Source organism: Sceloporus occidentalis, unplaced genomic scaffold (assembly GCF_023333645.1).
Source record: "Sceloporus occidentalis isolate IW3139 unplaced genomic scaffold, rSceOcc1.0.p SCAF_8, whole genome shotgun sequence".
Taxonomy (NCBI): domain Eukaryota; kingdom Metazoa; phylum Chordata; class Lepidosauria; order Squamata; family Phrynosomatidae; genus Sceloporus; species Sceloporus occidentalis.
In genome coordinates, this window is record NW_028316988.1 from 39,924,785 (window position 1) to 39,946,429 (window position 21,645).

Here is a 21,645-nt window from a genome sequence, read left to right on the forward strand (position 1 = left end):
CTTTAAGCAGAGGCTGGATGGCCATCTGTCAGGGATGCTTTGATTTGGATTTCCTGCATGGCAGAATGGGGTTGGACTGGATGGCCCTTGTGGTCTCTTCCCACTCTATGGTTCTAGGAGGACGCCTGCTCACCCTGGCCCTTGAGCATGTGCAGAGAACAGGCACCACTTCTGACCCTCCAAGAAAAACCAGACTAAGCAACAAAAGTTAAACCCAGCTCTGGCTTGCAATTCCACTTGTGGGCGGGCAGGGGGCGCGCGCGCGCAATGGAACGTTCCCGGGAATCTGGGCGGCGCGAGACCCAAGAAGCCCCGCAGCCTGGGATTTGTATTGTAGGCATTGCGACGCTTTGCAGTTGCAACTTGCAAGCGCCTTCCTTCCTTCCTTCCTGCTTTTGCAAGCAGTGGCAATGGCGGCGGTGGGCAAAGCGGTGCCTCCTCCTTACTCCCATCCTGGGGTCAGTTTCTTGGGGGCCCGGCTGCCCCCAGAAGTGGAAGCCATGGCCAAAAGCCTGCGGGAATTGGGCAAAGAGAGCTTCAGGAAACTGCTCAAAGGTAACCCCTGGATGCTGGCCAGAGAAGCAGAGCAAGCCTAGGCCTCCCTTTGCTTCCAGCATTTGCATCCCTGGTTTGGCAGCTGGAGGTTCTTGCAGGCCATAAGCACAACGTTGCAATGGCCCTCCTTGTCTTGTTGGACTGCAACTCCCAACATCCCCCCCATCCACCAGCTGCACTGGCTTGGGCTGCTGGGAAGTGCAACAGCTGCATCTTTTGTTATTATTATTATTGTTATTATTATGTGTATATATACTATATGCTATCTACATTTATACATGTATATATATGTACACACACACACATATAGATATATACTGTACATACACACAACTATATACTTATCAACATTTATATAAACATACCTCTTAAATAAAAGGTGTGCCTTCAAATCATTTCTAACTTATGGCAAGATTTAAGACTTATGGCCTTATTGTGGGGTTTCCTTGGCAAGATTTGCTCAGAGGAGGGTTGCCTTTGCTTTCCCCTGAGGCTGAGAGAGTGTGACTTGCCCCAAGTCACCCAATGGGTTTCATGGCTGAGCAGAAATCAACCTTTGGTCTCCAGTGGGAATCCAACACTCAAAACCACAGCACCACATATATTGTAGCAATAATGCAGTTTGCTACCACTTTAATTGCTGTGCCTCCGTCCTGTGGAATCCTGGGATTTGCAGTTCTCTGCCAAATAGCGGCGGTGCCTCAGCAAACTACAAATCCCAGGATTATGTCAGATGGAGCCAAAGTAGTTAAAGTGGGGTCAAATGGTATTATTTCTACCCTATAAATGCACTCACAGTTGCACAGCAGCGAATGGATGGCATGAATGTTGTCGGTTGTCTAAGTAGCCAAAAATTGTTGCATTCCCCAGTTTGGCTGTTGCCTGGACTAAATTTGGAAGCTGGCTTTATAACAGGGTAGAGAGGAAATAAAATACCGCTGTGGTCGACTTAGCCATTAAAACTGTGGGCTGTTCTTCTTTTCATCAAAGTTACTTGCATTTGTGTGTGTGTGTTGATAGGTCAATATACAGCCAGTTGTCATATACAGCTGGTTGTCATTTAGATGCCAGGGACGCAAAATGATAATGCAGTAACATAATATATATTTAGACCTAAATCCTGATGTTAGTCTTGACTAAAGTAGACCGATTGAATCAGTTGGATTAACTTTTGTTGCTGTGTACCTTCAAGTCATTTTTTGATTTATCATTCAACAGTTGATTCAGTGGATTTACTTTAACTGAGTCTCACTAACCACCTTAGTTTTAAAGATGGCATGAGATTAAGGTGGTATTTATTAAATGCAACTGTCCTATGCATTTAGAGGTAGAAATAATGAAGGTATTGTATGAAGCCCCATCATCACCACCAGGACATTTTTGTGTACATCTCAATGAGAGGCCATGGCTCCCTTATTTACAGTTGTCCCTCTGTATCTGTGGATTCTTTATCCATGGATTCAAACATCCGTGGCTTGAAAATATTCAAAAAATATATAAATTCCAAAAAGCAAACCTTGATTTTGCCATTTTATATAAGGCACACCATTTTACTGTGCCGTTGTATTTAATGGGTTTTGAACATCCATGGATTTTGGTATCCAACATGGGGTCCTGCAACCAAGCCTCAACAAATACCAAGGGCCCACTATATCTGTTTATTTACACTCGTCCCTCCATATTTGTGGCTTTGAACTTTGCATGGACAGGTTGGATGAAAAATTACTTGGTTGTCTTTGCTAGTTGTCACAAACGTTTTGTCGTTATTAGACATACCACATTGATTTATTTGTGACATTTCAATAGTCTCCATCTTCCTACTGGGAGTCTAGGGTGGTGTCCTGCAATTTATAACTGTATAAAAATGAACAATTGTAAAACAGATTTTACAAAACAAGAAACAAGCTAGCATTTGCACCAACTTAAAATGCATTGGGTAAATAAGAATATTTTCGTTCAATACGAATGTTTAATCAGTACATCCTTTTCAACCCTCACCAGCTGAGTTTATTGTAATAGAGAGTGGGGGTTTTTGCCCCTTATAATGGGAAAAAGGACCTTTTCTCCATGTTTGGTTAGTTAAAACATCATGATATATCTCCCTCCTCTCAGAAGGTGTAAGGGAATCCCATATTGTCTATACAAGCTCACATTTCAATGCAGAGACACAATCAGAGCTTGGAAATTTTATTTTGGAGGCTACAATTCCCTGTATCTATTAGCCCGCAAAAAGTAACTATTCTAACCCCTGGGAAACATATTCCATGTTCCATTTCTTGAGAAGGATTAAATAATGTCCACTTGCTTAAAGAACTGCCCATGTTGGTGCGTTGCTGACTGTCATCAAGTCGACTTTGACTTATGGGAACCCTATGAATGAAAGAACTCCAAGTCTCTCTGTTACCAACTCATGTCTTGCAAAGTGAGGGCCGTGGCTGCCTTGGCTGAGTCTATCCATCTAGAATGCGGTCTTCCTCTTTTGCTATTGCCGTCTACTTTGCCAAACATTATTGTCTTTTCTAATGATTCATATCTTCTCATTATATTTTCTTTTTCCTGCTCAATAGTCACTGTCAGTGCCCTGGAAGGAAAAGACTGCAAAGAGTCTGTGAGAATGATTGCTGAGAGTGCAAATCTGTCAGACGAGCAAATTGCCATCCTCATTTCTGGCATGTATACGCTGCTCCGAGAGGCTTTGAGGCTCCCCGCATCATCTCTAAAACAAGATGTGAGTAGTAGGTGCAGCTGTTGTACAATAAACTATACAACAATGAGTGAGAAAGTAGTTTAAAGCAGCCTTCCCCAACTGGATGACCTTCAGATGCTTTGGACTAGAACTCCAGTCTTCTCTGACCTTTGGTTGGAATTCTGGCCAAAACATATGGAACGCACCAAGTTAGGAAAGGTTGTTTTAAGGAGATAGCGGATTGTTTCCCCAATATTATTTCCTGTTTAGATGTATTTATTAAAGAAATACATAATTTGCTTATCAACACATTCTTAGATCAGTTTTCAAAAATTTAAGATTATAATTGTATTTATATCTGTGTGTGTATATAGGTAGGTAGGTAGGTAAGTGTTGGTGATGTTAAAGCAAACAGCTTTAAAATTCTGACAAATTGTCAGATTCTGACAGTTCTGACAATTTTTTCCAAATCATAAGAAGGTGGGATGGATGGATGTTATGTGCCTTTAACTTGTTTCGAACTTATGGCTACCCTAAGGAGAACCCATCATGAAATTTCCTTGGCACGATTTGTTCAGAAAGGGTTTGCCATTACCTTCCACCCAATGGGTTTCCATGGCCAAGTGGGGATTTGAACCCTGGCCTCCAGAGTCGTAGTCTCAATACTCAAATCACTACACCATGAAGGCTCTCGTATGTAATGTGTGTGTATACTGGGTGGTTCAAAAAGAATAGTACAGAAGTAAAGCTGTTCTTTCTTATTCGGCTTTGCACCATTCTTTTTTAATCACTGTATTAAAAAAAAGAGTTTCATAAATAAATTAGCAAATCATTTTAACTTCTGCCACCTTCAGTTGCTCAAAATAAAAGTGAGCTGTATCCAGAGTGGCAGATTAAAACACTCTACTATCAACAGTCTTAAGTGGATGATGGTATTAAGTATTATCCTATAGGTTGAGACCATGTGGTGTTAAGGACTTAAGCCTGTGGATCAACAGTTTTCTCTTTTAGCCTAACCAGTTGAAAGAGATGCATTTCCTCACAAAAACAAATGCGAGAGGCTGAGGTGTTCCAAATTAAAATGTTTAGCCTCTGGTCACTCAAACTTCCTGTTAGGATTGTAGACTTATGACTTTAGAAGGCATTTAGAAGGCAGTTCAATAATCACAAAAAGTCAACACGGGTTTCAGAAAAACAAGTCAATGCCAGACAAATCTAATCTCTTTCTTTGATAAAATTACTAGCTTGGTAGATGAAGGTAATGCTGTGGATATAGTATATCTTGATTTCAGTAAAGCCTTTGACAAGGTTTCCCATGACATTCTTGCAAACATGCTTGTAAAATGTGGGCTAGACAAAGTAACTGTTACATGAATTTGAAATTGGTTGACCGGCCGAACCCAAAGGGTGCTCAACAATGGCTCCTTTTCATCCTGGAGAGAAGTGACCAGTGGGGTCCCACAGGGCTCTGTCCTGGGCCCAGTGCCATTCAACATCTTTATCAATGACCTGGATGACAGAATTGGGGGCATACGTATCAGATTTGCAGATAACACCAAATTAGGAGGAATAGCTAATACTCCAGAGGACAGGATCAACATTCAAAATGACCTGAATAGACTAAAAAGCTGGGCGAAAGCTAACAAAATGAACTTCAACACGGAGAAATGTAAGGTACTGCACTTAGGGCAGAAAAATGAAATGCACAGATATAGGATTATGGGGGACACCTGGCTGAATTAAACTACATGTGAAAGGGATCTGGGAGTCCAAGTAGAGCACAAGTTGAACATGAGTCAATAGTGCGATGTGGCAGCTAAAAAGACCAATACAATTTTAGGCTGCATCAATAAAAGTATAGTGTCTAGATCAAGAGAAGTAATAGTGCCACTGTATTCTGCTCTGGTCAGGCCCCACCTGGAATATTGTGTCCAGTTCTGGGCACCACAATTCAAAAAGGATGTGGAGAAACTGGAGCCATGTGTCCAAAGGAGGGCGACTAAAATGGTGAAGGGTCTGGAAACCATGCCCTATGAGGAATGACTTAGGGAGCTGGGGATGTTTAGCCTGGAGAAAAGAAGATTAAGAGGTGATATGATAGCCCTGTTTAAATATTTGAAGGGATGTCATATTGAGGAGGGATGCTGCTCCAGAGAACAGGACCCAGAACAATGGATGCAAGCTGCAGGAAAAGAGATTCCACCTCCACATTAGGAGAAACTTCCTGACAGTGAGAGCTGTCCGACAGTGGAACAAACTCCCTCGGAGTTTAGTGGAGTCTCCTTCTTTGGAGGTCTTTAAGCAGAGGCAGGATGGCCATCTGTCGGGGATCCTTTGATTTGGATTTCCTGCATGGCAGGGGTTTGGACTGGATGGCCCTTGTGTTCTCTTCCAACTCTACGATTCGATGACTCCTGAAATGTGGTCATCCTCCCCATGTACTGCTGGTGCCACCTTGTACATCTGCATTCATTCCCATAAGATTACAGGACTGGCAGGTAATATTTAATAATCCTGACAGTCACTGTCTTTCTAAAAGTGAGCGTCTTAACATACATGCAGGTGACACCATGCTTGAAATTGTTGTTGTGTACCTTCAAGTCATTTCTGACTTCTGGTGGCCCAAAGGTGAGCCTATCATGGGGTTTTCTGGGCAAGATTTGTTCAGAGTGGGATTGCCTTTGCCTTGCTCTGAGGCTGGGAGAGTGTGGCTTTCCCCAGTTTCCCAGTGGGTTCCGATAGTTGAGGGCGAATTTGAACCCAGGCCTCCCTAGTGCAGCACCTAAACCACTACATCACACTAGGTCTCTTAGAATGACAAGAGTATAATTTAATTTAATTTAACTTGGAACACCACAGCTTCTGTGTTCAGTCTTTTTTTTTTTTTTTTTTTGGAAATGTGGTGCCATCTTTTTCAAATACTTGGAGTGAAAGGGGAAATTTCTGGATCCACAAACCTAAGAACATGGTCTCAACCAATAGAATAATACTTAATACCTTGTCAACCTGGATAATTTCTGAGTCCAGATGCAGCCTGGATGGCATTTTAGCGCCCCACAACTACCAAGGGGATAGCATTTTACAGTGAAGAGAAAACTGAACACAGCAGGATTAAAAGACAAGGACGTCTGGATCCTCTGTGAAAGTTCAGGGGTGAGACAGGAGGGTTGCACAAGAAAATTTCTAATTGGAAGCTCCCTTTGTTACATGTCCAGTTAGTACTGAAAGTGGTGGTGTTGACTTTGGTATCCTGGCAATCTTTGAATTTACTCACCCTTTGAAATTGACCTTCTAGAAGTATAGACCAGTTGTTTTGGGCGGGACGAGTATCTCCTGGATGGACTACTTTCCAATATCCCAAATATTTGGAGAACACAATTCTGTTTTATTGTGGAAACTGCAGAAATGTGACTTTAACTCTGTTTTTTGTTTGTTTATTTTGTCCTACAGGTTTTTAAAGAAGATTTAAAGGAGCTCAGGTATGTCTGTCTGATATTGACCCATTGCATCTTTCAGTATATTGTTTCACTGATGGTAGAAGAATCTCTTTCAGTCATTACTGTTGATATTTGATAGCTACTTATTGAAAGGAACTGCCCTGCTCCTGATGTTAACATGTAGATCAGGGATATCTGCATGGATATAGATCTCTGTGCCTCTAGGTTTTACTGTTTTCTTGAACCCCAGTTGCGCAAAGTTCAAGAACATATGGAGATGCTTGCTACGTAGGTTTCTTCCAGTCATCTGCACTCATCTTGTGGATGTTGGGAACAGATAGGTCCAGTCCTATCATTAGGTGGAGTGGAGCTACTGCTTTAGGCAGCTTATGGTAGGATATAGCAGCTAAGTCTTGGAGGGGAAATGGTGCATCACACAACCCATTCTTCAGCCCCTAATCTAGTCTGCTGCCTTCAAGACCAAGATGGCTCTCACCCATACAAAAGCAACCTGGCATTCAACATGGCATCCTCAGTGGAGCAGACCAATTTAAGGGGTGCCAGACAGGTTGTGTAGCATGCTGAGATCTAGCAGCAATAGTTGTCCAGGAGACTTGGAAATAATATTTGGGATGGCTGGTTTTGCAGCCCCCCACCTCATCTGCGACCCAAGGTAGTAGCTTCGTTCTTCCTAATAGCAGGGCAGCCCTTTCTGCTGTGATTGGCTATGGTTTTTCTGGATCTCAGGCAGTGGTCTCTCTCATTGCTTGCTATCAGATTCTTTTAACTGGAGTTTCCAGGACTTGAACCAGGGAGCTTCCGCATGAAAAGGGCACGCTCTGCCATTGAGCTACTACTCCTCCCTGGGAAATATCTGGTGCATTCTCTGCACTAAAACTTCCAGCCAGCAAAAATGAATGTTGTTGGGAGTAGTGAGCAACATTTGCTCCAACAACGAGAAGCCATAATTACATAAAACATGACTCAGCGTGATGTGCAGACATGGCCCCACTTTGGAGGTCAGAGCAGATACATATTCTGTTAACAACATTAAGTTTGTTAAGAGAGGGTGACTGGAGGAATGATGACAGACATCTGCTTACTTCCTCTGCAACCATCAATAAAGAGTTTTCTGGCATTCATAAATGCTCATGAGAGATGTGTCATTGTATGGCCCCACTGGGGTGTAATTTTACATCCAATAGTTTCCTAACAAGGTCATTGCAAAGCAAGCACAAAAGCAGCCTGTGGTTGTATAATGTGCCATTTAATCCAGCACTCAACACACACTGCTTGTTTTCTAGCAGGAGGCCAGCAGAACATCATTTGTTGCTTCTCAATTATATTTTTGCATGCAAGTGCCCACTGTTCCCTCCACCTCACTTTTTTAAAATAGTAAGACAATCAGCATTTTAGACTGAGAATCCCTGTCCTACTTCTACATTTCCTTTGTTTTCAAAGGACAGTGATATAACAAAATCCGCCTGTATTGTCTGGGTGTGATGGCTTGTTCTAATTAGCAAGCAAAACACGGACATTTGTTACATAGGCTTAGTTGAAATCCTCCGCCGGGTGGCTCTGAGCAGAAGAGTTGCATAAAGGCAGAGGCATGCCAAGCCTGCGTGTTAAATATCTCCCATTTGGCACAATGATACAACAGCATGGGAAAGCCAGGGACCGAGTGGCAAAGATCTGACTGGGTTTTAAAATCAGGTGTATGTGAAGTTTGGGTTCCCTTTTCACCGTCACCTCCAGATACGTTCTTCATTTCTAGTTTTCCAGCCCTTTTGCTTCAGAATTTTCATTTTATATATTTAAATGGTCATAATCATCATGCATTGCCCTTCCTCATATCTGATCAGGGCAGCTAGCAATGTATAGGTTACCTCTACCTGTGGTTCTCAATCTTTTTCCTCCCCTGCTGATCTTTTGGACTTCAGTCCCAAGTATCCATAACCTTGCAAGGAGTGGGTTTCTCACAGTTAACATCTAGAAGGCAAGTGGGTAAGAAGCACTTGTCAGTAGTTCAGAATATCCCTCCAAATCTGCTTTTAAAATTCACAGAACATCAATAAGACAGAGCTTGCAAACATTATTTGGCTGGACTGCACGTCCCAGCATTTGCCACTCAGCATGGCTCATGGTCAAGGAAGTTAACTTTTTCCAACTCTGCACAAATACACAATTGCAGTTATAATCCAGACTATGATAACTAATAAATAGCAATCCAGTCCATGATAACTAATAAAAAGTAGGACTTAAAGCCAAAGACAGAAATTAAGATCACTTGCAAATCCAAACGATTCCACCAGGCGGTCCTACAGAATGACACAAAGGCCCATCAAACATAAATGTGTATTTGGGGGTCTTCTAAAAGTGTGGGGCTGAACTACTAGATACCATAAACATGTTGCTCCTGCTGCCATCCCAAAACTCCCCAATATGTGTGTGGTTTTGATGTTTCTACACCAAAATTTTTGTTTCCTTGATCTCTCTGGCTTTGCTTCGCGAATGAAGATTCAGGAAGGACTCATCCCACGCTTTGTACAAACGCGTTGGTGACTAAAAAGGCCAATTCGGGATAAACAGTAGAACAAATATTACAGGTGAACTCTTAGTCACCTGCAAAGGATTACTTCAAACATCACCTTTATAAATGCCCAGGGAAATTACACTAACGCCGCCTCACGTCATAATTGTTGGCCTACTTCCTATCTATCACAACTAATCCTGAGAGGCCATATGCAGGAAGAGAAGGAAACTGGTCTGGTCTACTCTGGAGTTCCACCTCAACGCACCTTTTGTGTATTTAAATCTCAACACAAAGGTTCCCTACCCAGGCCATGTTTCCTTTGTTACTTTGGAATCCTTGAACCCTTTGAGATGACCCACTTCTATCTTGTGCTTTCTATCTACCCAAGACATTTTGCTGCCTGAGGCAAAGGACGAGAGGACACCCACTAGTTCCATGTATAGAAACCAACAGACAGGCAGTTGGAAGTTTACTTCAGTATTGATGGCAGGACTCTCGCCATTCCTGAAAGCAGAGTTTAAAGGCAGGCCATGTATCACACATAGCTCTGTCCATCCAAAAGAGGAGAATGGCCAGGTGTTTCAGGAGGATGTCAAGGAGGATCTGCCACTATTGCCTCCAGCGTGTGCTGCCTGAAGAGCTTACTACACCCTGCCTAATGGTAGGGCCAGTTCCAAATCTTACACATAAGGATTAAACAGCTGGAAAGATCTTGTTGGTAAAAAGGTGAAGGTAAAGTTAATCCTTTGACATGAATGTCTAGGCATAACCGACTGTAAGAGGTGGTGCTCATCTCAGTGGTCATGTGGCCAGCATGACTGCACTGAACACTGTTACCTTCCCACTGAAAAGTGGTACCTATTTATCTACTGGCATTTGCATGCTTTCAGATTGCTAGGTTGGCAGAAGCTGGGACTAGTGACAGGAGCCCACCCCATCCTGCAGCTCTCGGACCTGGAATTGCAACCTCCGACCTTCTGATCATTAGAACTGGCGTCTTAACCACTAAGCCACTGCATCCGATACCCTTGCTAGGATAGCAGCTTCATAATTTGAATGCTAAAAATGTTCACCTAAATGTCATGGCTTTAACAGATGAAACTTTTCCTGAGGAACCAAATTCCAATGGAGGCTGGTAGCTGACCAGCTGAAGCTGAATTTGTCTGAACTTTAAAGTTCAGACAAATTCACTCCTCCCATTAACATGGAAGCCACCACCACTGCCACATTATGTCCTAATGTAGGTGGAAGAGAAAGAAGAGAACATATAGTCAGCCCTCCATATCCACGGATTCAAGCATTTACGGTTTGAAAATATTTTTTAAATGTATAAAGTCCAATAAGCAAACCCTGATTCTGCCATTTAGTACAAGGGGCACCGTGTTACTGTGTGCCATTCATTGCATTCAATGGGACTTGAGCATCCACGGATTTTGGTATCCACAGGGGTCCTGGAACCAAACCCCAGCGGATACCAAGGGCCTACTATACAGAAAGGCCAAAGCTACTGGCCAGCTCAGTGGTTGCTGCTGCATAAATCACATCCCTTTTAACTAATTGTGATATATTGGATAAAGCCAAGAGTAGACAGAACCTGCAGGCCCACGAGAGCAAGAAATAGCATTACCCACCAGCCTTTGTAAGGGTCTCTCTATTGTTTTATTGATTCTTAACCTTTCTCGTGTTGGGTCAAAAGATTCTGTTGTCAGTTTACAATCTATGGAGGGTTTTAAGTTGCCAGGCAGAAGGAAAGGGCAATTTTTTATATTTTCTTCTCTGTTCCCTATTTAGATGTAACCATTGAAAACAACACATCAAAATGTCTCTAAAAATTTAGAAAAACAGTGGGGGGGGAGAAGGCTCCACATTAGGGTTGATCTTCTGTTTGCTTCAATAGGTCCTTTTCTCTTTTCAAGGATTCCAGAAGACTTCATTGTTGACTTTGCCACTGTAGCCTTCGGGAACAGGTTAGTAGCTTTGTGGATCTGCATGTATATCCTTTGCCTCTTAACTTGCATTGTTTCCTGAACCATGTTTCATTCTGTCATTCTTTCCTTTCGCCTCAGAAAAACAACAGAAAATTGTGGCCTGGGAAGGAAAAAAGCATATCAAATGAACTAGTTAGTCATCTTTCTTCATGTACCTATGTGAATATAATAGCATTGATTCTTTGTTAAACAAACGTTCTCAGAAAAAGAAAGTTTGCTTGCAATAGGAAAGTGGCTCTATATAAAATGCTAGTGGTTTGCAGCCTCTAGTGATTCCTAGAACTTGTGCTGAGGATGATGGGAAGTGTAGTCCCATCTAAAGGGTTACTAGACTGGGGAAAAGTAATCTAGTGACTTGGGGGTCATTTAGATATTACTTTTTTTTAGCTCAATGATACGAATCATTTCACTCACGCATAAGTCGAGTTTCTAACAAAAGCTCTGAAGGATGAAATAAAGGAAAACAATGCCAAAGAACTTGCAAAATTCCAGCAGGCATGGCTTTTGTGTTCATCCTAAAAGCTGGATGGATGAGAGAGCAGAGGGGTGTCAGTGCTTCCAGAACAGATTACACTCTTGCCTTTTATCAGGAGATGGTTTCTTTTTAAACAAAATAAGAGTTAAAGTACAGTATTTACATTGACCTGTGGATAAATCGACTCAGCTTTTTTGGAGGCAACATTTTGACTAATGTTTCTGTACTTATATTTGAGTATATGCAATAATTCAGCAGCTGATATCATGTTCACAACCTCATTTTGTCTGTGCACCTCTACACAGGTAGAGGTTGTGTTTCTGTGAGATCACAGGGTTGGGATTTTTTTTTTCCTGTCTCAAGTTTAGGTGTTACCTAAAACATTAAGGACTGGCTCAAAGTTAGTGTGTAGATTTGTATGGGGAAGGAAAACAAACACAAATTTGTGCCATACATTCATAAAATCTTTCATTTTAGGAAGGGGGGGTCCAGACTAAGTGCCACCATTATAATGGGGCTTGGGTGCAGCGGCACAGCAGCACACACCATTCATTTTTCTAATGGAAGGGGGGGTCCAGACCCCAAGAACCCCCTCCTTGGCTACGTCCCTGTGTGGGGTAGGGCTCTTGGGGTACCCCAAGTTCTGGCCAATTGAGACTGTGAATAGCATTTTTGAGAACTGCTTTTACCTTAAGCTGTGGTCCAGACATGATTAGGTACAATTTGGCAAGAGTGTGAAATCTGCACTTGCCAAAATACAAGAGCAATTCCTCATTTTTTAGTTCATGTCTGCTCATCCCTAATTACTATAGGTGCTTCTTTCTCCTTGAAGTAACACACACACACATACACACACACACACTGATATGTGATGAGGTTAGTTCCTACTGGGAAAAGATGGATCTGTCATAAGGATCTGAAAGCTTCATTTTGTAGTTGTCAGATTAAAGCTGGTGAGCTCCGAGCATTACATAAGGAACATCTTGTCTTCTCGCCATATTTTTAACAGGATGACATTTGGCGGGCTGCCAGGGACTGCTCCCCAGTGCTGGCATTACTTGGAAATAAACTGGATGTTGGCTGTAGGTGCCGTGTCTGACACAACATTTTCCTTTCAATGGAGACATGCGTGGGAGAGGAGGAAAAAATAAAGCATTTTTCTGATGTGGCTTTCATTCAAATATACTGGCCCGGTCTCAGAAAGGACATTGTAAACTTGACAAAGATGCAGAAAAACACATCGGAAGTTATCAAGGCACCAGAGCAACTGTTATACATGTAAAGATCACAGCATTTGAGGCTTTGAAGTTTATTTTTAAAAAGGCAAGTAGGGAATGCAAATGAGACTTATAAAAAGGGTGCCTAATGTGGAGAATGTGGATAGGGAGATGTTTTCCTCTTCCTTTCAGTACTAGAATCTGGGACCCTCTGGGAAAGCTGAATGGCAAGCAATTCAGGGTACTCCAAGAAAAAGCGTAGCTCAGTGGGAGGGTGCCTGCTTTTTGCATGCAAAAGGTTGCAGGTTTAATCTCTTGCATCTCCATGTAAGACTGGGGAAAATGTGGCTAAAAATCTTTGGCAAAAGAGGTATTATAGTAAAAGTAAATAGGCAAGGGCAGGCTGAAACCTATTTAAAAGGTAAATTGCCACCACCAAAGAAAAGGAAATTAGCCCTTTTTGGCCACAAAAAGAATAGTCTGGCAAATCGAGAAGAGATGATCAAGGACCACAAAAATAGCCTGGATGCCACACATGGCGCCACGTCCACACTTTGCTCACCCCTGATATAATGTAAGAGCCAGAAGGCTGAAAATGGGCAGTTCTGCATGCGAGACATGTGTTCTGCCACTGAGCTACCGCCTTTCTTTTTGGATTATTCAGTGAACTGGTACTCTCTTTCCAATGCAATCCTTCTCAAAAGTCTTGCACTTATCTCTTTGCATGCTCTCTCTGTTTTTCCTCCCATGGCAGGCGACCTACTCTTGAAGCTGCCATTCAGAAGCAGTCCAGTCAGCTGCCTAAAATCGAAGACTTCAGGTGGAGGGTGGACGTGGCCATTTCCACCAGGTACAGAATGGCTGGACAATCATATTGGCATCCCTTTCAGTCTGTGGCTTTGATCCTGCAGGGCTATCCTTGAAGAAACAAATTGCCAAAAGCTAACTCTTCTTAGCTTTGCAATTTCTTAGGTTACTGATAGCTTCTAGTCCATTAGCCATGTGCTGCAGCACATAATAGAGGAAGCTGATCTGGTGGTAGCTGAGTACTTAGGGAAGGATGACAACCTAGACTCATTTGTAATAAACAGTGTGATCAGTATGCTACCTTTTAAAATAGAATCTGTGGCTGTTGAAAGACTAGGAAAACATGCAGCTAAGTACTTTGGGAGGTACAAACAGCCCTCTCCTGGGACAACGTGGGTTCTGTTTTTACTTTCCTGCCTTCCTTGTTTTCCATCCCTTGTTTTCCAACCTCCCCTGGGGATTTCCTGTTTATCCTCTGACCACAGCATCTTCTCAGAGACATGAGGAGAGGAAAGAGTTCAGTCTTGGCCATCCAACCTTTATGTCTGCTGGCATCTATCCCTGTTCTGACAGCCGCTACTGGCAAGCTGAATCAATATCTGTGATGATTCATTTGCTGCTCCTGGGTTCACTGTTGGCGGGGGAGTAAAAAATGAGCCTGCCTCTTAGCTCTGCTCTTGCTCCAGCTCAAAAACAAGGAAGTTCTTTGCACCATTTTCCAAGAGACAGGCTTTGCGTCTTCCCACTGATGTGAGTTTTCTGGGTCATTTTGAATGGGAACATTTCCCGGTACCCTGTGTAAATTTGGATCTGATTTAGCCTCTTCAGATCATGCATGCTTTTGTTTATAACTTCTGACTCAACTCCTTTCTTCTCCCCCACACTCCTTTTACAAATAAATTGTCTGTGTGAGAGTAGCAGGAGTGTTTCCTTTTAGACCTCTGCAGAGGAGTTAATTACAATTTTGAAGTGGCCCAACTTGACTGGCACAATTATTCATTCGTTCTGTTAAAAGTTAGTTGTTTATGAAAAATGGTCCCTATTATGAAACATGGCCCTTTTTTTAGAAATGCAGACCTTTTTCATGGAAAATGGTAATAATAGAAAATTGACCTTTCATATTATCCCACACTCCACCCACAGCAGACTTTCATGGGTACCAGTTTGTTGGATGGGACAGGGCTTTTCCTTCTGAGGAATACTGTTGTGTTGGTAATGTTTATAAAAAGTATCTATCAGCTCTCCATTATATCCTCCATCATGTCCTGGTGTCCTTCAGAATATTGGGCTGTCACTCCAATGAACTTAAGGCAGCCTGTTGCTTGGGGAAGATGACAGTTGCAGCCCAACCTGTCTGGAGAGAGGGCATACTAGATTGATTGTAAACCGCTGTGATCATTGGAATAGCGGTATATAAATAAAGATTCATTCATTCATTCATTCATTGAGGAAGGTTGGCATTTAGCAAGAATGGGGTATATTTTGTCTTCCTGGTATGTAGTATAATGGTTTGAGTTGGGACTAGGACTCTAGACTAGGGTTCAAATCCCTGGTCAGGCACAGAAACCCACTGGCTGACCTTGGGCAAGTGAAATGCTCTAAGCCTAAGAGGATGGCAGTGGCAAATCCCCTGTAATGGTAACTGTTGTGTGATTGATTTCAGCTCATTGGCTCGTGCCTTGCAACCGTCCATTTTAATGCAACTGAAGCTCTCCGACGGGTCAGCCCATCGCTTTGAAGTAAGTCTTGTTGGTGCCAAGTGGATACAAAAAGAGACTTGACTTTAAGTAAGTCTCCAGAGGCCATTCTTGCCATTTCCAACATGGAAGTGGTAAGCATTGTTGCTTTGGTTGCCCAAATGGTACTGTTCAGACATAAGAGAGAAGGGATCAGAAAGTTTGGGAGAATGACAAGCTTTCCAAAACCAGTGGCTGTTATGTGCTTGGTGAAGATGTCCTCAGTCTGTGTTGGGCTATGGGGATTTATTCAGACACTTCAGTGATCCCCCAGCCAGGCATGGTCATTGCGGGTGACAATCTCAGTAATACAGTGAGCCCTGGAGATGGTGACAGGGAATCCATGTCACGGTTCTGCATGTGATTATGGAGGGTCTTGGCCATTATTATTAAATAACATTCCCAATTCATAATGAATTATTATGAAATTTATTTATTATAAATAAAGAAAACTTAAATCTACTTAACTTGAGCTTTGTTAATATGATCTCAACTATGATTTTGACTATTGGTAGAGAACCATAAGGAACCAAACTGACTATGATACTAACTATGGTCAGTCCTCTATATCCATGGTTTCTGGATCCATGGAGTCAACCATTTACAGTTTGAAAATATTCCCCCACCCCCCAAAAAATCCAAAAAGCAAACCTGGATTATAAGGAACCCCATTTTTCTCCATCATTGTATATAATGGAACTTGAACATCCCTGGATTTTGTTATCCACAGGGTTCCTGGAATCAAACCCCAATGGACACCAAAGGCATTTAGTTCAGCTTGCTATTGATAGTTGTGCTCTTAGCAGTTTGCCAGTAAATTTTAGCAAAGTGTAATGATATTTTTTTTAAAAATCTGGGAAGTACTGGATGCTACTAGAAAGGGATTAAGGCTACACATTGACCACCTCTGAACTAGTGTAGCTTGTGCAGGTGAGTCTGAAGTCTTCAGACTGGGTGGCCCACTTTGAGCATATTGGAAAGACTGAAATATTCCTCAACAAATGAGAAAGAATTCCCAGTGCAAGGTGACAGAACTATAATTATCATGGAACTGGGTGCAGTCTATTCCACATTAACTAATGTGGAATAGACTGTACCCAGTTCCATAATAATTATAGTTCTGTGAATTTGCACTGGGAATGCAGTGCATTCTTGCCATGGTATATAACATTCCCCACTGTATGGTATTAACATGCCCAACATGCAGGTATAACATTGTGCATATGAAAGGAATGTTCCAAATAGCAACTTCCATCTGTTTGGTTTGAAAAGTCCATTGACTGGAGCATTGTTTTTGAGAAGCTTAATTGAAAGCAGCTCTCCTATAACCTCATGATAACTTGTAGTCCAAAACCCCTCCAGGGCAGCAGGTTGGAGAAGGCTGGTTTGCAGCATCCAAATCCAAATGTGATGTAGGTGGCAAATTGGTATGGTACAGTAAGGATAATTAACGTATTCTCCAGCTTATCTCCAATCTAGTAGATGAATATAATGAAAGGATTTGATGTCACAGGGTGGGGAAAAAACATAGCTTTTCAAGCAGACTGAAAGAGAAATTCATTTGTCAGAGATCACATTTTTGTAAGTCAGTGTGCTCATATGATTAAGAGACTGGATCGTGTAACCTTATAAATTGAATTCATCTTGTTCTCTTTTGGGTAAGAGTTAACCATTTCTGAATCTGCAACTTTCCATTATATAATGTTATACAGTCAGGCCTCTGGTGTTTTATTGAAGGGTGGATATTCTGTTTTGTTTGAATAGATCATTTTTTTCATATAATTACATTTTTAAATAGAGTTGGTGCAGTACAGGAAGTAAGGTGTGAGGCAGGAATCTGGGAGAACCTGGTTCCAATGAGCAGTGAAACTGACCAAGCAACCTTGGGCCAGTCACTCACTCTGCCAGGATGACCTACCTCGCAGGGCTGTTCTTTAGGATACAGTGGAAAAGATTGTGCAGTATTTATTTATGTTATTGCATTCATGTGCTATCTTCCTTCCAATGAATATGCTTTTCCTTTTGCACATTGTGTCCTCACAACAATGTTTGACTTTTTGTTTGAACCACATTTTTGAGCAAACTGATATATCTTTAGATTTTGCAGTACAGCTCATGGCTCAATAAAATGCTCAAATGCCTATAAAGTACAAGATTTTATGTTAGGGAACACAATTCATATCAGAACAGCATTAATTTACAGTTATTTATGTACAAAAGTGTGTATCCTGGGATAAAAGCATTTTTGTGGAAAATGTGTTAAACAGTGTGAAAATGTGTGCATTTTTTAACACATTAAGAATGAACATGTGCAAAACTTGACACATATTGGAACTAGGATGATTCCTGACCTGTGTTAATATCATCACTTTCATTTTCCAGGTGCCTGTTGCAAAATTTCAAGAATTTAGGTACAACGTTGCTCTGATCCTGAAGGAGATGAACGACTTGGAGAAGAGGAGCTTTCTAAAGATTCAGGACTGAATGTTTCTTGATAAATGATCACCACCTAACCAAAAAGCCAAACAAAGCACAGAACTCCTGTTTTGAAATGTCATGTCTTATAATATATTTTCTAACACTGCCTGTAAATATTTCTCAATTCGTGAGTCAAGAGCTGCTGCTGTTGGGTTTTTTTCTTTATTACTTTTAATTCTACCTAAAATGATGATAAGCATTATCCTTGTTGACAAGCTCTTTTTGTATGATTAATCAAAAAATTTCAAAAATAGCTGTCCCTATAGATGTTAAGAAACCCTTTCCAAATGAACGATGATTCAGCTCCCTAATTATTGCAGAGAGTTCGTGAGCGATCTTCTCTGTCAACATGCAGCATAAGGAAAGAGATGGAAAAGTGTTTTCAGCCTTTCAAAAGGTTTAACTAGAAAGTAACCATGCTCTGAAAAAAATGGCAAAATGTTTGTTTTGTATTTCTGAGATTTGTGGTTTTGGGAGATAGGTGGGATACAGATTGGGCCTGAGCTGCCACAGCGGCAGCCCCAGAGGCCCCGATCCTACGCTTTTCCTGGCCTCTGTAAAGGCTGCACCAGCGACACAAACAGTGAAAGGAGCTCCAAAACAGAGCTCCTTCCGGCGCTGCTGAAAGGGTGTCACAAGCACCCTGCAGCAGCACCTGCGCCCCTTCATTTGGAGGAGACGCAGCCGTGACATCGTAATGGCGGTGCCCATGTAGACAGGGCGCTGCCTTTACAGCGCCGCAGGTACGTGCTAGGGTTAGGGGGCATCTGGAAAGGACGCCCTGAGCAACCCTAGCACGTATCCAGGGCGGCGCTTTGCACCGATCTGGATACCGCCATAGTCAGCCTTCTCTATCAGAGAGCTCTGGTGCCCTCCACCAGACTGCAAATCCCAGGATTCCATAGATTGGAGCTATAGCAGTTAAAGCGGTGTCAAATTGCATGATTTCTGCAGTGCAGATGCAGCCTTAGGCAGCTGTGTTTGGAAGCAGAAGCAGGGAAACAAGCAGTGTCAATGTGAGCCACAGTGAACTTATGAAGCAGAATTCACTTCAGTGTGATGTGGACTAAAGGCATTATTTAAAAAATCATCATTTTTGTGGAGAGTTCTGAAGCAAAAGCAACATGGGAGATGTTGCAAGCATAGAGTGTTTGGCCCCCTCTCTCTGTACCAGGTAAACCAAGAGTGGGGAACCTCAGGGGCCAAATCCACAGTGGAAATGAGCAGAATCTTGCAAAAGAACAGGAGACTTTCCCTGTCTTTAAAATTAAAAAAATAAATGGAGCAGCTGATAATTCAGCTGTTACAGGAAACCCAGAGTATCTTGGATCTCTTTATTTTTAGCCTTTATTAATTTTTTATGTAACCTGACCCCTTTCATCCCCAGCCACTGTTTTTATTGTAACTGGACAGTTCAGCAACTGCCCATTACACAACAACTGCTGAGTGAAGCAGTCTCATCTACTTGCAAGGGAGGAGAAGGCAAAGAGGATGAGCCTGATCCAGGAGGGACTTTTGGACCAGAGGTCTCGGGTTCAATCCCTACCATCTCTAGATATGGTTCAGGAAGACTTTTGTCTGATAACCATGTAGAGCCACTGCTAGTCAGGTGAGCTAAGAATGGGCTACTAGTAGATATGGGGAAGGTTGTTCCTTTGGACAGCTATTTCCAGAATCCCAATCAATATGGCAAGTAGTTTTTCCAAGCTCTGGCTACTAGGTGGACCAACGGTGTAACTTATCAGGCTTTTATTCCTCAATCCCTCTTCCTCCAATGCACAATTTCATCTAAGGTGGTGGGAGCCAGACAATGCTATCTTCCTTTTGTTATCCTCCCATCCTGGGCTTGTGCATGGCTACATCCTTCACTTTTTCCTCATCATCGGTGGGGGGGAAATGCCAGGGATGTAAAATTGCACAATATCTTTCCATTTTGGCATTGCCAGGAGTCATGTGTCTGCAAGGTAGAAGACAGCTTGTACATTCAGTAAGACTACTGTCCTATCTATGAGGGCCAGTGTGGCATAGTGGTTTGAGTGTTGGACTAGGACTCTGGAGACCAGGGTTCAAATTCCTGCCCTATAGTCTTCCAGAATCCCCATCTTCCAACATACTTTACTGTTATGGCCAAATCACAGCAAAGCACAGCAGAGCCTATAGGAATGATCCTAACATGATCAAGTTATGTCCTGGGCAGAGTGCCTCAGCATTTCCAGAATGCCTACCTTGCTACTGAGCTACAAGTCCCATCATCCATGCAACATGTTATGGGTGAGGAGAGTTGTAGTAGTCCAACACCTCTGGAGTGCATTGGTTTAGGGCAAGATGCTCCATTGAGCAGTGTTATAATCCTCTGGTAGCAGAGCCTGCAGACAGCTTGCAGGTCTATTGTATCCTGTTAACACTCCTAGTGGCATGCTAACCCATGCTGCGCTTTGTCTGCTTATAGGCCTATTAGAAGAAATGTGTGAAATTGTTTCATGCCCCCTCCTTTCTCCCTCTCACACCCACAGGCACACACTTGTCAGATGAAATGTATCTGCAAATGGAGAAAGCCTGGCATTTGCAAAAAAAAGAAAATGGTTATCTTCACGACAAGCTCTCCTTGTTCCGCTGCACTTGGGGCTTGGTGAGATTGCTTTTTTTAAAGACAATCCCTGCTGTGAAAAATCAATCACGCATTTGATCTCCAAACGAAGTTATGCTCCCAACACAGTGACACATTTCTGCCATTTGTTTTGCAAGCTAAATCTAAAGTCTCTTTTCCAATCACAATAGCTCCCGAGTCAAAGAAAGTTAAATAGGCCAGCTTTGATGCAGGTCACCATGTAGACTGGGGCAGAGGCACTACCGGTTTGTTAACCAAAATCCTGGCCCCCTACTGTGTAGTGTAAGATTACACTGGCATAGCTATGCTGGAGTTACTGGGTTTCTCCACTGCACAAAGAGCCATACAAAGTGCATCCTAGCAATGCACTCTTACACAACAGTCAATCCGTCTCCCCATCCGTTGCGAAGGACCACACAGGAGCTGTTAGGCACCATAATTCCTATTTACACCAGAACAGTAGGATCCGTGTAGTCCTGAATAGGATACCACCCTTGCACAACCACCGAGAGACTGTTTGCATAGTGGCATTTCTTAGTGCGGTCAAGTTGACTCCAGACCTGACTACACTTGCCAGAATATTTGGGGCTGCCCCAGACTATTCTGGTCCCAAATTAATCCCTTACTTTCTCTCCTCCCTGAGCAATGACAGGCGACAGCCTTCCCAGGTTTGACCCTGCTTTAACTGCCCTGGCTCAATGCTATGGAATTCTGCGATGTGTGGTTTTGTGAGACATTTAGCTTTCTCTCTCAGAGCGCTCGAAACAATACCCAGAATTGCATGGAGCCAGAGCAGCTAAAGTAGAAATCAAACTGGATTATTTCTGCAATGCGGATGCAGCCTCAGTGAATCTGCCAAGAGTTACAGTCTGAACTTTGAAAGGAACTATCCAAGGTTCTAGGATCTTTCCCCCCCCCCCTAAATAGAGTCAGCACCTTGGACAGTGGCTTTAAACTCCAATGGAAAGCCAACCTCAGCCCTGGTCCAGTTTTCTAGGGCTGAATCCACACTGCAGAAATAAGCCAGGTTGGTCCCACTTTAACTGCCCTGGCTCCGTGCTATGGAATCCTGGGATTTGTAGTTTGTTGGGACAGGAGAGCTGTCTGACAGAGGAGTCTAAATGC

The 21,645-nt window shown here is 42.5% G+C and overlaps 1 protein-coding gene across 1 annotated transcript; it reads left to right on the forward strand.

Annotated features, from left to right (window-relative positions):
• Positions 1 to 318: 318 nt before the first annotated feature.
• Positions 319 to 19,192, forward strand: LOC149308722 (COMM domain-containing protein 5-like). The gene is made up of 7 exons (XM_089536358.1): positions 319 to 555; positions 3,123 to 3,283; positions 6,692 to 6,720; positions 11,128 to 11,178; positions 13,646 to 13,741; positions 15,362 to 15,437; positions 17,817 to 19,192. Exons 1-7 carry the CDS (start codon positions 411 to 413, stop codon positions 17,916 to 17,918), a joined length of 660 nt encoding a protein of 219 aa, XP_089392484.1. The 5' UTR covers positions 319 to 410; the 3' UTR covers positions 17,919 to 19,192.
• Positions 19,193 to 21,645: the final 2,453 nt, after the last annotated feature.